Genomic DNA, 17,235 nt, shown 5'->3' with positions numbered 1-17,235 from the left:
TCCGACTGAGGCAGGCAGGAGGGGTGCTTGATTGGTCCAACAAACACCAGCTTTCACCCAAGAGAGCAGTGTTGAGAGATTCTAAAGCCAAACCTTGATCTTTTTCCCGTCAACTCACGGTGCTGTACTGACGTAGTGCGTTTATTTTGAAAGAGACTGTATGTAAACATCAAATTTCCTGTGAAAAAAGTGTATTTTGAAAGAACACAGTGCATGTAACAGGCAGAACTTGACACAGTGTCCCAGAACCTCAACAACCAACACACCCAGGGTACCTTGCACATCATGTTTCACCGTGGAAAGTCCATGATCAAATGTTAATATGCGACGAGGTCATAGAGAGAATGAGTTGGAAAATTTGCATCGCTTTTGGTGTGAACATAACACAAGGCTTTTAAAGTAAGGTTGTAACAAAAATGCATGTGTTCGGAAATGACTGAACATTTGACTGGATAAATAAGATTTGGATTTTACTGTATGAGTTGTGTGAGAGAAGGTTAACATGTTTTAATATAGCCATTGTTAACTGACCCCTATGACTTCAGGCCATCAAGAATTTTCTCTGTTTTTGGACCATTCACCATAGAGGCATGTAAGAAAAACATTTTCCTTATGATTTGATGTAACACAGAGTGAGTAATTGATATACAAATGATAATTTGTGGGGTTAAGTATTCCTTTAACATCTTATAAAACCTATGGACATACGCATCCACGCAGACACACACCCTGATATTTGTTTTTGTTTTTTAGTCAATATCTGCTCTAAAGCACGCACCGATGAATCGAATTAGCTACCGAGGTCACAGCTCTTCCCTGTCTGTTTACTCCATTAGACATGAAAAAATACAGACAGGGAAATAAATCACAAAAAAAAGACAATACGCAGAGAGTAGTGCCGGACAGATTGAAGGCAAGACAGACAGAAGGTCCGTGATGGCAGTGCAGCTGTGATACAGTCAGGTTGCTGTTTTTGTGAGCGTATGAGAGGACGAAAGTGCTAATTGTCAACCGTAGTATGTCACCTACATCCTCCTCTCACCATTGAGTCATTCACGTCCATACTCCATTGAATTGCATGCTCCATCTCTCATTACCATCCATATTTTGTGTTGGGTGATTCATAATTAAATTATGTGTGCATGTGTGTGAGTGTGTGTGTGTGAGAGAGAGAACAGATTGAAGGTGTGTATTATGAAGTTGTTAATTATTGTCTCATCTCATCCATGTGAGTGTTACTAAAGATTGTATTTGTTTTTTGGCTGTATTATATTTCTTATTCCATGTTGTGTTGATGTCATTAGATGGCTTGTCCAATTTTTTGTTCCTTTGTTCCACCACTAAGACTGGCTGCAGCACATGAGCAAACTGGAACATGCAATCCCTGTGATTTTAAAGATCAAACATTGTTTCTTGAACATTTTATTCCTCCAAACTGATCACAAATCTGGCTCGTATTTACATATCTTTTAATTGGGAACATTAAGTTACGCAACAGGGCTTCGGGATCTTTTTTTGCACTGCCATTTACATACATGTAAGATATGTAACTATAGAAACTGACTGTGTGCTCTATCAGAGGCAAATTATGATTATTATAACCTGGTCCATCATTTACATGCTGTGATTTTTGTCATGTAAGGCCGCCAGCTCTTCTTGGCTCATTTGTTTCTGTTTGTATTTCCTTTGCTTAATGTATTAATTTCCATTTGTTGATGTCATCATTAAATTCATTGTCATTTCATTTTCATTTTGCGTTTTTCTTCCCGTGCTCCTCATTTGTGTTCATTAGCACTTCGTCATGTTCATCTCACAGAAAAACAAACAGTAGCTGGAGGATGATTATGGTGATGATGATGATCACTTCTCCTTTGTTAGACTTACAAAGTCTGTATTCAACAGAGCAGAGAAGAGATTACAACACACTCAATCCCAGAGGTGTATTCATCTTCCCCGTCCTGCTGCGTCAGTTCTGGATGTGGTTTTCGGGCTGAGGCAGCCCTAAGTCTCCCATTTTTAATTTTCCCTAAAGCATTTAATCACGTTCCCGTGATTCCCCCGGGATTGTGGTCCATAAGGGTCGTGATTAGAAAACTTCCTTGTGTCCAACTGGCAGAGCAGAAAGTCAGAATCCCCAAACACTGTTGATCTCTTCAGATGAGAGTCAAATAGATTATGTTTCCTGTCTGTCTAGACACCAAAATAAGAGCCAAGAAATATTATCTCCTGTACCTTGCGTCCTTATGAGAGGCAGAGTGGGAACTTGGGACAAAACAAAGTACCCTGTTTCTATCAAATCTTATTAGATTTTTTTTCCGTCCAAGCAAACACCAATAAATCCTGTTTCTGCTGGATATTGCGTGACAGTGAAAGTGACAAGAAATGCTGCTGGAGAGGAGGTTTGGCTCTTTCAGCCTGAGGGACGGAGAGAAAGACAGCTTTAGGATGTGTTATGCAATCCGATTCAGGCAGGGTCATCGAGGACAGGACTAACATTACTCCTAAGTTGAGTTTGTAAATGTGTGTTGCATCTTTAATGCTGAATTCTGCACTTCCTTTTCATTATTTCTGCTGCTACACGTCTGAGATGATGCTCCACGTTTAAGGGCAATCATGGACATCCTGTTTAATTCACATTTATGCGCTGATCAGTATTCAGCTGCTGAGTGTTGCCCTTGCGGGTTTGAAGAGCAGTGACTCCAGCCATGATGTAAAAGGTTTGTCAGTGTGTGGTTTTTTTTTTTTTTTCATGGTGTGAGTCATAGTCAGAGCAAAAGTGTAGAGATGTAGAGCTAGGAATAGTGCGTGTTGTGTTGTGCAACAGGGAGAAAGCTGGATGGTCTAACAATAACAAGACAGTACCTGCCAAATGTAATGATCAATATGGAGCAGACTCCGTACACCTTTCTTACCATCTCTTTGTTTCCCTTACCCCGGCTCTTTCTCACTCTCTGTCATTCCGTCTGTCTCGTAGTTTTTCACACAGGAAAAGAGAGACACAATGTTCATAGAAGGTTGAACCTACCTCCCAGCCCGCAGACAGGAAATGGCCATATATAGGCTTCTGTCTCCACACTGGAAGTCTCATAAGCTGCCTCTCCTCTCTCCTCTCTGTGAGCAGTTTCCATAGCAACAGTATTTTGTTTCCCTCGGTGGCAGGAAGAGAGAGATAGGAGTCCAAAATGAGAAAGCGAGTAAAGGACAGGGCTGGATGTGAGATAAGGGCACAAGAGAGGTAAATATACGAGCCGGGATGAGAGAATAAAAGAGCAGAAGAAGGATGTTTTGCCGATAAAGCACAGGAGGGTCATCGGCTTTATGGGTATTAAGTGGGTTTTCTTGTTCCGGGATGAGTGCCCGAGCAAAAACAACATTACATAAACCAAATCCAGCCTGACTCACAGCTACATTTCACCTGGGTGGCTTTCAGGTCACAGAAGTAGAGATGAGTAAAAGAGCTGACAGTTACTTGGGCAGAGATATAGGGCAGCTCAGCTCTGTAAATAGTTTTCGGATCTAAGTCATTATGATGGGTGGCCTTTTCCTCTTTCTCTCCGGGCTGTATCACAGTCTGACCGGACACCAGAGAAATGAGGAGTTATTTCTAGTCCCCAGCAAGCATTTTTTACGTTTAATAAATGGTGTGCGCTGGCGTTGGAAACACACTCTGTAAGATTAGATGTGTAATATCTGATCTAAATTGTTAAAGTTTTAAGAAGTTTTGTTTTGTGAACTTTTACCATGCCATAATGAAATTCTCTGATGCCAAATTTGGCCTCCTTTGCACGTCACCTTTGTTCCAAATGCTTGCTTGGATATTATCATAACAATTCAGCAGCACTTTTTAGATCTCATCTCTTCTAAAGGAGTCAGGACTGATTGGTGTGTGGTATGAATTCGCCTGGAGAGAGCATGGAAAATACTACACCTGCACTAAAATGAGAGATGAAACAAAAATGTATCAGCTAGACAACATTAGTCACCAACAAACTGCTGATGCACTGCCCTCAGTCGCACATGTGGATTGGCTCCATGCATCACACACATATTGCAGACCATTTAGAGTGCAAACTGCACTTGTTAATAATTCACGTGGGCCGGGGGGCTCCGCTTATATTTTAGAGGAATTATAATGGCGTCCACTTCCATCACTGGCCGGCCTGCATGTGCCAGCTGCACCTGCACCAGGATTTATTCGAGCACTGGAAACCTCCCAAACCACAGAGATTTTTCACTGCTGTATCCTCAGGTCTGACTGTGATGCAGGGGAGAGGAGGCTAAGGGAAGTGAGAAAAATGCCCATCTTACAAATGAAGAGACTAACTGTCCTGACAGGTGCCTGCGAAGACAAATTGAACATTATCAAATTGTCCAAAAGAATCTAAAGCCAATAACATTTGTTATGAAACAGCTTTTGGAAGAGAGGAGAGAGGAGAAAGATGGACAGGAGTGGAGGAGAAATGGGAGAGGGGTAGATTCTCATTTACAGTCCCGGCTAGATCCTCACTCCCCACCCTCGTTGCTTCCATGACAACCAGACAGAAGGTTAGGAGGTGGAGGGCGTAATGAGTTTTTGTCTTTAGATAGATGCAGACGCTGCATCTCTTTCCCCTTAATGACCTCCTACTCACCAACCACATGAAAGACGGTATTCATCTGCTTTTATTAGTGTCACCAAAACCTGTGTTTGTAGGTGTTCTTCAAGGGAGTAGTGAGGAGTAAAAATAAGATACAATTACACAGGGATGACTTAAACTTCTGTGAATGGAGAGGAGCTTATTTGGATGCAATTGTCTGTCCAACATGGACACACACAGGTGGTTTGCTGATTAAGTAACCGGTTTAAATTCAGCTTGGTAGCTTAAGTAAATCTGTTCAGACTCCTCTTGTGAGCACAGTGTACACACAACACAGGGCAGCACAATACAATAGACAGACATGCAAACACAAAGACAGACTTATGGATGTTCTGAGGGATGAGACGAGTCGCACAATGTCCTTTTGTCTATTTTTGGACATATATATTTGTTTCGGCTGGGATTGTAGCAGGAGGGACTGCTCGTGGTGTTTTGTTTGGTTTAAAGTGGATTACAAACTATTTTGGGTAATAATACAGATTTAAATAATCACCATGCTGCTCTCTGTCCCCCTCCTCTCCCTTTCCACAGGGGTCCCAGGGTTCTTCCACCTCTCTGTCTTCCACTAAAGTTTCAAGCTCAGTGGAAGACGGGGACGGACCTGTTACTGAAGGTGAGGAAACGTTACAAGAATGTCTCATCTGTCCGTCAGTGAGCAAAGGCAGTGTACTTGCAAATATCATGCATGTCTGAATCATGTTCATGACCTTTGATGCATCTCTCGCTCTCCCCCATCTCTGTGTTGAACATTCTGTTCTCATACTCCTCGTTTTCTCACACTTGTCCCCTCCTTTGGTGTCTTTCTCCACTGCTGACTCCATGAAACTCTGCGACACCACAAACAGTTATGTGTTGGTACATTTTGTAAAGGTTATACTAAGAATACTAACTCTTTTATGTTGAGTCGTGTATATCTGACATTTCATCTTTGATTTTATTGACATTTTGAGGACACAGAGAACCTTTTCAAATGTGATAAATCAATAAATTGATTCATATTTAACTGAAAATTGATTGCATTTATTTGCAATTCAATTTACAGGGTAGTTCCGTATTTACTTTTCCATTTGCCAGCTTGATCACCATTTTCAGAGCTCTCTGCAGACAAAATGCTGACCGTGGGATGTAAAAACATAGCTTTGAAAATCAGTTTGAAAAATAAAATTCATTTGTTACTGATGATGGTTCTACTTCATGTTTAAATGTACTTTTAATATATTATTGTAAGTAACTGTTTTATCTATCAGTCCCTTTACAGTTCATTTATCCATTTATTAATGTATTTTTATTTACAAATTCTTTTACAGATCCCAACTTTTTGTCTTGTTAAATATCAATTAATGAATTTTTATTGGCAGTAAATGCTCTAGTCTTTAACAAGGCTCTTTCGTTCAATTTAATTCCATTTTATTTATAAAGCCCTATATCACAAATCACAGTTTGCCTCAGAGGACTTTACAGCATACAACATCCCACTGTCCTTTGGACCCTTATGGCGTATAAGAAAGAACTCCCCTGTCTGAATTTAAAATAAGGAAATTGGAGCTCATCCAGTTTTTCATGTCTTTAAGGCAGGTTTTAAGTTTGGTTAATTGATCCGTATAATTTTGTATCATCTACATAACACTGGAAGGTAACAGAGTGATTTCTAATGATGTTACCTAAGGGAAACATACTATATAAAGTGAATAGAATTGGTCCGAGCACAGAACCTTGTGGAACTCCGAAACAAACTTTAGTATGTAAAGATGATTCATCATGAACATCCATACTTACCTGTGTGCATGCATTGGATCCTTACCAGCCTGGAAAAAGTGATCAAAACACATATGTTTAAACTCAAGTCCCTCTAAAGCTCATTCTTCCTCCCTGCAGCTGAGGTTCTGGTCGATGAGGTTCCAGCTGTGCCATCCTACATATCAGACCGCTACAAGGTGGGACGCATGTTAGGCGATGGGAACTTTGCCGTCGTCCGGGAATGTGTGGAGCACTCCACAGGCAGGGAGTACGCTCTGAAGATCATCAATAAGGGCAAATGCAGAGGGAAGGTAAGCTATGGCTCCAGAGGCAAAAGAATACTACGCAAGGCTAACACACTCAAGTGGGAATACTGTTGCTTGGGTTAAATGTTTCTTATGAAGCTTACTGAAAACTGTTCAAGTACATGTACCAAAGTAGCGCCTTCACAGATGACTAAACACTAGTTAACTGTTTTAATGACAGTAACACTACGTAACATCTAAACAACAGTTCGCAGTTCTAACAGGAGAGATGTGTTAAGTTATTCTTTTATTTCTTTAATTTTTTTTTTTACACTTGGCTTTTTAATTCACGTTTCCAGGAGCACATGATCCAGAACGAGGTTGCCATCCTCCGCAGGGTCAAACATCCAAACATCGTTCTGCTCATAGAGGAGGTGGACACCTACAGCGAACTTTATCTGGTCATGGAGCTGGTCAAGGTGTGTGGGCATGTTTGTATACTGTGATTACATGTTTATTTGTTTGTGCATCATCTCCTCTGGTTGTGGACAGGCTGGGATATTTGTTCAACTAGGATAATGGATAGATACATTCTCTGTTTATACTGGTGATCATTATCTCCAACTTGAGAGTGACAGAGAGGAGCGGGGAGGCAGAAGCAGCAGCAGAGACAGAGCCGCAACATTCAGCCAGTGAAGCAAATGATGAATTCCGAACAGTCGCACACTATGGGATCCAGAGTATCCGTCCGTGGCCCTGAAACACTCGTGTGTTCACATTCTTTATCCTCTCTCCCTCTCCGAGTCAAGAAATGTTTGTGCATAATTCAGGAGGCAGGAATGTGATCCATCTGTTCGTGTTGTGGTGTAGAGTACTACAGAATATAGATGAGAGGCAATCTGTGGAAGAAGTGCGTGTACGTGCGAGCGTGTCCAAAGTAGGAGGATCAAGAGGAGGCTGTGGATGAATGAGGTGGAGAGAGTCTCTGCAAGAGTGGCAGGGACTGAGAGAGGGAGAGAGACAGATGGATGCATTAAATGGGGAGGCGTAGGGTAAGAGCAGTGAGAGAGAGAAACAGAGAGAGATGATGTGAAATATTAGGGCTGCAACTCATGATTAGTTTCATTTTTATTAATCTGTTATTTACTTTCTCGATAACTCGATCAATTGTACCGGTGACGAAAATCTTCTATCAATGTACATGTGTATCACGATATATATCACGATACAGTAATATGTTCTGTCAATTGACCCTTTGCTAAGCCCCGCCCCTTTGTGATGGTCCGACAAGTTGTTGGAGCTAGCGTAACTGTAACTAACTGCAATCCCTGAAAAACTCTGATATTTTTGGAGAAATTAAATAGTGATTTCAAAGAGAAGTAGTTCACACTTCTGTACAAAAAAATCCCTGCCTCACATGAGACAATGCTTGAGTTAAAAACAAAACTACAGTATAACTCAAATTCTTTCAAAATAAAAGCTTGTGTTACAGGCTTCTGTGTTTACAACTTCACTCTCCTCCTGCATGTCTGCCCAAAACACATTACCTTGCCAGACAAAAACGATATTGCCAAGTCTCTACTGGTGGACTCATTTCAACTATTGCATAATATAAACCCTCAGAGCTTCCAAACCTAGTTGTTTGGTCTATAAAATGACAGAAAATTGTGAGAATCATCTATCTACCAAAGCCCAAGATAAAGTCCACAAATGTCTTGTTTTGTCCACAACCCAGTTTACTGTCATAAAGCAGTAAAGAAACTAGAAAATTTTCACATTTTAGAAGCTGGAATCTGACCTTTTTGTATTTCTTTGAAAAATTACTCACACTGAATAACTGATTATTAATATTTTTATTTAACCTTTATTTAACCAGAAAAACCTCTCAAGATTAACAATCATCTAAAATTTAATCAAAATTAAATATACAGCTCTAAAACAAGCAATATAAAACACAAAATAAGATTACCACAAAGAGAAGCCAAAATGTATGTTAGTTTATACTAGGAATGAACCATAAAAATGCAAAAAGGGCAACTACACATGATTACAAAGACCAGCTAAGATACACCATGACACTGGCATATAGAAGATTAAGAACAAAAATCCTGTAACACTGCTTCGAAATGGCTGAGAGGAACCACTGAGTGCAACTTTAAGTCCTTCTGCTGAAGATTTCACATATAAGGAGCTGAATACATAAATGCTCGCTTGCCAAACTTTGTACGTACCCTTGTTACAGACAATAAAAACATGTTCTGAGAACAGAATGCACAGTAAAAATAGTTGGCGATTCATTTAATTGTTGACAACTAATCAATTAATTGTCGCTCTACAAAATATAGCATGTAAAAGTATGAAAATATAAGAGTTTGTGTCCTTTTGTCTGGTGTTGATTTGGCAAGGTCCCTTAGTTTTAATTATAGGAAATCTTGATATTTCATTCTGTAGTTTTGACATCAACATGACAAAGTGTTGCCCGAAAAGAAACACTTTTTGGAAGAACTTAATTGGCTTGTACAGAGGCCTGACCTCGACCTTGTGTAACACCTTTGGGACACGAACTGTGAGCCAGGCCTCATCACCCAACATCCGTGACTGACCTCACTAATGCTCTTGTGGCTGAACAGTAGAAAAGTCCCTGCAGCCTTTTTCCAAAATGTTGTTGAAACCCTAATAGTGGTGTATTAATGTCTAGGCTTTTGGAAACAAAATGTTCAACAATCACATAGAAGTGTAATGTCTGAGTGTTCACGAACTTTCGACCACATAGTTGAGGTAGAGAAGTGCAAACACTGGTTAGAGGCTGACAGAGCTCATGTTTAAGTAACGGTCGCTGTGCAGGCTGGACGCTGACAGCATGTCTGAGTCTGTGCTGGGAGAGAGAGTTAGAGAGATCCAGCCCTATTTTAAGCCTCTGCTCCACTTAGTCCACTCAGGGAGAGACAGAGAGAGGGGGAGGTAAGAGGAGGGGGAGATTCATACAGAATCAAACATATGAGAAGTGAGGAAAAGCCTGCGAGAAAAGAGGAAAAGATGAATTAAAGGAAAAAATTAAAATGAAAGGGAAATATTAAAGACAGGGAGGAGGAGATGCTTCAACCTAGGTGAGGAATGAGGACACAGTTTACCCCTCCAGCTGCTGAGCAGACAAAAACCCTCCCTACTAAATCAACTTTCTCGCCGAAAACTCTTCTCAGCAGAAAAGATGAGCAACTGTGAAAACTTGGAGGTGAAGCTGTCGGGTTTTGTGTGTTAAAACACCAAACAAAGACTCCTGTCTCTAAAACTGACAACACGCCTGTCTATTGTGATTTGTCCGCAGGGGGGAGATCTGTTCGACGCCATCACCTCTGCCAACAGGTACACAGAGAGAGACGCCAGCGGCATGCTCTACAATCTGGCCAACGCCATCAAATACCTCCACAGCCTCAACATTGTGCACAGAGACATCAAACCAGAAAACCTGCTGGTGAGTTCACGCCGAGTGGTTCTGCATACTGTGTACACAGTCATGTAACTTGCCGCAGTGTAGCCTCCCTCCTTTCTGAATGAACGGTGAAGTAATATCACTCACTCTGGACTCTCACAGAGGAGCGAGATGACTCATCCCTGCTGCCCTCACACCTCCCGCACACTCCTTCTCCAGCCTCCCTCTTATGTGCCTTCCCTCCCTCCTTCTCCCTTCTGTCCACCTCTTCACTGTCTTCACCCTCTTTCCCCGACTGCTGCTCTTCTTCCCCTCCTTTGCTCTGTCTATCAACCAGAGTCACACAGTTACATGTGATGAATCCAAAACAAAGAGTTGAAAGACGCTGAAACATCTGAACTGAAGTCATACTATATCATAAAGAGCTGCTCTTATTTCGGCCAACCCTCTATTACACACATAAACATGCACAGCACACTGAACTACTTCCTCACCAATGCAGTTGCTGATTGGAAGTCACAGAAAGTGCCTCTTTCTTTAAGCCACTATGTGTAGTATTTGATTATTTCAGACTTTGATGCCCCCTAGTGATACTGTAGCAGACCAACTCCAACCCCCCACACCAATGTGACCCAGGGACACTGAAACAAAAACTGAACAATTTGAATGTTGTATGCTTTTAGGTGTACGAGCACGCAGATGGCAGCAAAAGCCTGAAACTAGGAGACTTTGGTTTGGCGACTGTGGTGGACGGACCCCTCTACACTGTCTGCGGGACCCCGACATATGTAGCACCTGAAATCATTGCAGAAACAGGGTAAGAGCTTCAGTCGCAAAGTCATGGCTTAATGCAGCTGCAAATTACAGATGAAAAAAAAACAATTGCGAAGAAATTTTGGCATAGATGTGTAGATTTCAGATCATGGTTAGCATTGGTTAGCATTGTCGCTTCACAGCAAGAGGGAGTTTGCATGCTCTCCCCAAGTTAACGTGGGTTTTCTCTGGGTACTCCGGCTACCTCCCACAATCTAAAGACATGCAGGTTAATCAGTGACTCTAAATTGTCCGTAGGTGTGAATGTGAGTGTGAATGGTTGTCTGTCTCTATGTGTCAGCCCTGTGATAGTCTGGCAGCTGGTCCAGGATGTACCCTGCCTCTCGCCCAGTGTCAGCTGGGATAGGCTCCAGGAGAGCCTATCATTCATACAGGAGATGAATGAATGAATGAATGAATGTAGATTTCAGAGGGGACACATGGGGACACATCCCCCTCAAGAACAACATGAAACTAGCAGAGGACTTTTATTTTGACAAAATTAAAGACATCCTCACCATAAATTGAAACAGAAAAGGCACAAATTGGTGCATCAAAATTCACCAGAATGCAGAAAATTGTTTATCACCCAAACTGGCATTCCCAAACCCATATATGTGTCCCCTGCAATGTAGAAACAAAACCTATGCCCTTGTTAAGAGGAACAATGCTGCTCTTTGCCTAAGTCATCATATTTCTCTGTCTTCCTGCAGTTATGGCCTTAAGGTGGACATCTGGGCAGCTGGAGTCATCACCTACATCCTGCTGTGTGGTTTCCCACCCTTCCGAGGGTAAGCTAACAGCAAGAGCTACTCCACCAAATTAAATTTCACTGTCACTTTAATATATGGACGTAGTCATATGAAAATGTTTCTTTATTCTTTAACAGGAGCAGTGACGATCAGGAAGTGCTTTTTGACCAGATACTAATGGGACAGCTAGAATTCCCTCTCCCGTACTGGGACAACGTTTCAGAGACAGCCAAGGTGAGATGTCTGTGTATGTAAGGACATGATCTGTTTGTACGTCCACATGTTGGAGGAAATTGACTTGACTCACAGATGTTTGTTTGCTGCTGAAGGAGCTGATTCGATCCATGCTGGAGGTGGAGGTGGATCAGAGATACACAGCCCTCCAGGTGCTAGAGCACCCTTGGGTCACTGTAAGTACAGTGTTAATGTAGTTCACATTTATTGAGTGGCAATATTTTGCCAAAAGCGCTAAAGTCATTTTTTTCTCTTCTGTCCTTGCTCGATACAGGATGAGGGTCTATGTGAGAACGATCATCAGTTGTCAGTAGCAGGCAAGATAAAGAAGCACTTCAACACCAGTCCGAAAGGCAACGACACCACTGCAGGAGTTTCAGTCATTTCTGTAAGTAGAAACTACAGTACCCATAAACCAACTGGTCTGTCCGGTTGTTTGAAACTCTCTTTTTAACTTGTTCTGTTTTTAAGTGAACTGGTCTTTAGATTGATTGTGCTGGTTTCTCTTTGTGTTCAGTTGGATGACAGCTTTTCTATGCAGAGATCTGGGTCGTTGGATTTCTACCAGCACCCGGCCATGTACTGGATAAGGTACGCCAGGTTTCCATAGAGACACAACCGAGTAGATGGTCAAAAACCAGCGCGAAATCAAAACAAAGCAAAAAAAAAAAAAGTGTCTCTGAAATTGCTGCCTGCGTGCGGCCCCGCCGACTGGCTGCTGCTGTGCTGCTTTGACAGCTTCATGTCGTCCTTGCTCTGTGGTCTTTGTGCTTGGCTTTTTGCTTCCCCCCTTTCATCCCTCGCTCGATGTAAACACACATTTCACGCAGCACATGCATCGTTGTTGCCTGTCTTTTGCTACAGCCTTGTCACTGTGTATCAGTGTCTCCTGGATTTGTGCGTGTGTGACTAAAGAAGTGCAGGTTACCCTTAAAATTACCCCTGTGAATGTTTTCCCTCACTTTCTGTTTACACAGTTTCTTTGAGAATGTCGCCTTCCAAAAAAATAACCCTGTTCCCTTGCCTGTCACAGTCAATTTCAGTGATTTTTCTTTGATCGATGTCATGCTCCCTTCCTGGCTGCCTCCATTAATACCTGAGCTTGCTGTTCAGCTCCCATGGCTCCTGTTGTGTGACTTTATCCACCGCTGATTTATGGAGGACTTGGAGGGTCACGTTTTCTTGTTATGAAGTAATTGATTGAGATTTACAGACACTGACAAGAGGAATTAATAACATACTTTAATAAATGAATACCAAATTCATCATTTAATGTATTCATCTAGCTAAAAAATCTAATTAAAAATAATTTAAAGGTCCAGTGTGTAGGCTTTAGTGACATCTAGTGGTGAGGTTGCAGAACTGCAACTTCTCCCATGTGCTAAGCATGTAGAAGAAGTGGTTGCTGTCACAAATATGCAGATGGCCCCATCAAGAACCAGTGTTTGTCTGTTTTGGGCTACTCTAGAACAACACACTCAGTATGTAGATATAAACGGCTCATTCTAAGGTAACGAAAACACAGTGATTCTTTTCTTCAGGTGATTATAAACTAATGAAAACTTATTTATGAATATACCATTTCTGCCAATAGATGCCCTACACTGGACCTTTCAGAGCTGAGATGTTGAATTGATTTATTTCACTTTTTTAGTTGTTTATTGATCCTTTTATTAGCTTAATATTTTTGCATTTGTTAATCCCTCTTAAATTCTGACTGTCCAATTAAATATCAAATAATAGCTTAAAGTCCTGGTAAATTAAAATCAGAGATTTGTCTCTAGACACATTACATATGCTAGAAAATATCTGCTGGAAACATATGAAAAGAATGTAAGCTAGCGCTGAAATGTGGAGTCAGACCACAAAACTGTTTTTGCCTATTTTTGTGTTAAGGACTTTTTGGGTGGGCCCTAATAGTATATCAGCACTAGAGTGCATAACATTAGTGGTTCTCCCCCAGCCCCGATCAATCGCCACAACAACCACTAGCTAGCTATTGGCTATTACCCACACCCACCCGGCCCATTCAGGAGCCAGTCTGCAAAAACATGCATTAATCAACGACCTGACCCAACCTTACTTGCAATCCATAATTTTTTGAATCATTCAAATTTGGCTTGGTGGTTGATAACACATTTTTCAGCGGTATGACAGAGCACATATTTTTATCCAGACTTTAATGAAGGCTCTCCTGGTCCTCCATACTGGATTTCATTCGCTTTGCTACTGGACACCTGCATCAGAGGATCTAATCATTACGACCTTGTGTTTCTTCCTCATTCAGGCCACCCCTCTTGATAAGGAGGGGCAGGTTCTCAGACGAGGACGCCACCCGGATGTGAAGCCGCTGCCTTCGCAGATGATGCCTACGATGACAACAGTAACAACATCAACAACTAAAACACTACGGGCGGAGCCTCCCAGTTGCCTCCCTGGCCTGCCCACGGCCCCTCCCTCTCTGACCCCTGACACTTGCTCTGACCCTTCCCTGAGCCCCAGCCTCCCATCTGACTCTGATGACATCTCCATCAGCTCAGCCAGTATCGCCTACTCCCCCAACTCACCCTTCTAGACAGGAGGCGGATGGGAGGAGGAGGAGGAGGAAGAAGCGAGGAGGGAAAATCCTCATCCAGCTCCTCCCTCTATGTGGAGGAGGAGGAAGAGGAGACATCAGATTCCCCACAGTCTCTAAGGCTGCGGGTGAACAAGGGAAACAAAAAAAAAAAAAAAAAAATCAGAGAGAACTTTTAGCTGCCCTGAATCCATCTTTCCAAACCTGGAGGAGAGATCGATCAAAGGGTGGATAGAGGAAAATTAGGGTAGAGAGGTTGGGAGAAGGACTGAAGAGGCAACACGAAACAGAGAACACGAGGAAGATGGCAAAAGCAGAATGAGGGGAAAGACGTTTTATTTATTTCTTTTTAACGTTCTCTCATCTGAGCACATGTTGCAGAGCTCAAGGAGCGAGAAAGGGCGACGGTATGGTTTCCCTTCAGTGATGATCCGGGCTCAACATGGAAACTTCCTGGTGGAGCAGCTCTACAAGGCAATATGAGAATATGGACCAATGTTCATGTTTTATTGAACCTTATTTACTCATTCTTTATTCACTGCATTTTTTTATATGTATTTTCCCTTTTTCATAAAGGATACGTTTTTGTTGACTTGTGCTATGAGCTCGGGAACGAGAATAATGGAAAAGTGTGTAGAAGTAGAGGTAAGAATTGTTGAAGTAGGCTACCGTAGACTAACGTGGGAAAACGAGAGCGACAGTGTGTAGTGAGAGGAATTTTTTTCTTACAAATGTGTTAAATACAGTGTTCATAGAAAAAAAAAAACACAGACAAATGACAGATCAAAGACAGCACTTGTGCTCTAATTCTGTGCTCCACACAGTTTTGGCGTTGCCTTCCTGTAATGTTGGATTGCAGTATTACAGTTTACATTTTACACAGACTGCTATTAAGACAATAATGGTGCATTCGATCTCTCCTTGTAATTTTATCAGCTGCTTCGTTCATGACATCTCGATACACGAAATTCAGCAGTATTCGGGTGCTTGTGTAGCAAACTCAACATTTTTTCCTCAATGCACACAGTTTCACAGTCATTCTGAATTGATATCATATTAATCTTGATATTTTGTGATGCTCATGTACACATTTGAAGCCTTGTTTACATTTTTTTTTCCAACACTAAAGGCATATTTCATCCAAATATTCCAGCAGTAAATAAAGGTATAATTGTTGCAGCTGAGGTGTACCACTGAAGAAATGTTTAAGGTGGGAAATGTATACAATTAGCCGTTTATGAGGGCTGCCTATTTGCACAAAGTACTGAACTCTAGGTGCAGTCGAACAGAGAAGGAAAGTATGGATACCGGAGAACCAGCAGCACTCTTTGAAAGCAGTACAGTTAAAAGAATGGACAATGATTTATTTCAGCTCTGTACAACCTCATTCATGGCTTCATTTATTCAGATGAAAGCATGACAGACATACAGTAGCCTATTCTTATATTAAAAAAAAAAAAAACGGTTTCGTGATGAAGTATCGTTTATATGTTATGTAAATAACATAATTTCATTTATTTTGATAGTTCACAATACAGTATATTTCTTTACTAGTAGTAAGTCTATGAGAACTGTAAAAAAAAACACACACACACAAAAAACAGTCATACATGTGTAACAGCAAAGAAAAAATAATCTAGAGGAGATCATCAGGTCGAAAAGAGACAACGCAGATGAGTTTAAGAGGACCATTTCGACCTGACGTTGAACCACCTGGACGGATCTACACAGACAAATCTAGAGAAGAGGAAGAGAACACCATCTCTGCTTATTGTCAGACACTGGGAATGATGTCACTTCCTGTAAATGGATTTCCAGTAACCATTGTGAGATAACAGAGAGAAGAAGCCAGAGGAGTGAGAGAAGTGCAGAGCGATTTCCTTCTTTTTCTTTTTTCTTTCTTTCTTTTATTTTTAACAGATGATCTCCCTGCAGTCGTCACACTTGTCTGTAAGTTTCTGTATTTATTCTCATCGCCACACATATACAGTAATGTGCCGCCATATTGACCAGATCAGTATGAACTTGTCGTGCTGTTGAAATCCATTCACTCCAGCACATGGGCACATGTGGTTTACCAAAGTGCTCTCACAGCTGCACCACAGTATTACAATCTGTTGCAATACCAATACCTGTACCTCTGTTCAACAATGGTCTGTCAATAATAACAGTAATAATTAAAATATGTTTCAAAAACAAATTGTCTTTTGTAGAACCTTAATGTGTTTTAATGTGTTTAGTTGGTTTTAAAACTCTAACAGAGACATGCAGTACTCATTTCCTTTGGCGATGGACCACCAAGGATTCCCATATCTCTGACTTTGCTGCATACAAATTTATTTCATTGTAAATTTGTCCTGCCAGATAAATACACATCCTCCCACAGTTCTTTTTTGCTATTGTTAACTGTTATCTGCAGGGGTGGTACTTGACTAGAGGGGCACTTGATACAGTAGGTGTTGTTATGAATCCCACAAAAGCAGAAGCCAAAGACGTAGAATCCAACATTTCCTGTATCTGACAGGGGCAGGTGCTCAACATATGAATTTTATCACACCTATTTATCCATGGATATTTTTTTGGGCTTTTCCACTGTCGCATAGAAAACTTAGACACTACACTCAAACATACACTTAGGGAGAACCTCATATACAACAGTTAAAAACCAGACATGCAATATCTGAGAAGTTGAACGTGGCATTAAAAAACAGATAACATTATAATAAAAAAAATGTTTTGTCCTTTCATATCCTGTATTCCCTCCCAGATAAGAGCTTGGATATTAAATGAAAAAAAGAAAATGAGAAACTTT

General features: G+C 41.2%; 1 protein-coding gene across 3 annotated transcripts in view; it reads left to right on the top strand.

The window, feature by feature from the left end:
• dclk1a (doublecortin-like kinase 1a) overlaps positions 1–16,606 on the top strand; it is a 68,287-nt gene extending 51,681 nt beyond the window's left edge. For 2 of the 3 annotated variants that reach the window (XM_049591215.1, XM_049591216.1), the window contains 11 exons: positions 5,169–5,250; positions 6,513–6,685; positions 6,979–7,098; positions 9,945–10,091; positions 10,733–10,866; positions 11,576–11,653; positions 11,752–11,848; positions 11,944–12,024; positions 12,123–12,236; positions 12,366–12,439; positions 14,136–14,334. In XM_049591215.1, the coding sequence (XP_049447172.1) occupies positions 5,169–5,250; positions 6,513–6,685; positions 6,979–7,098; positions 9,945–10,091; positions 10,733–10,866; positions 11,576–11,653; positions 11,752–11,848; positions 11,944–12,024; positions 12,123–12,236; positions 12,366–12,439; positions 14,136–14,193 (1,158 nt within the window). In that variant the 3' untranslated portion in view covers positions 14,194–14,334. Of the gene's footprint in view, positions 1–5,168; positions 5,251–6,512; positions 6,686–6,978; positions 7,099–9,944; positions 10,092–10,732; positions 10,867–11,575; positions 11,654–11,751; positions 11,849–11,943; positions 12,025–12,122; positions 12,237–12,365; positions 12,440–14,135 lie in introns of all 3 variants that reach the window. The other variant, XM_049591218.1, reaches the window with a different exon arrangement.
• The last annotated feature ends 629 nt before the right edge of the window (positions 16,607–17,235 follow it).

This window comes from Epinephelus fuscoguttatus, linkage group LG12, assembly GCF_011397635.1.
Source record: "Epinephelus fuscoguttatus linkage group LG12, E.fuscoguttatus.final_Chr_v1".
NCBI classification, from domain to species: domain Eukaryota; kingdom Metazoa; phylum Chordata; class Actinopteri; order Perciformes; family Serranidae; genus Epinephelus; species Epinephelus fuscoguttatus.
Note: the sequence above shows the minus strand (reverse complement) of the source record. Positions and strands in the feature narration are given on the sequence as shown.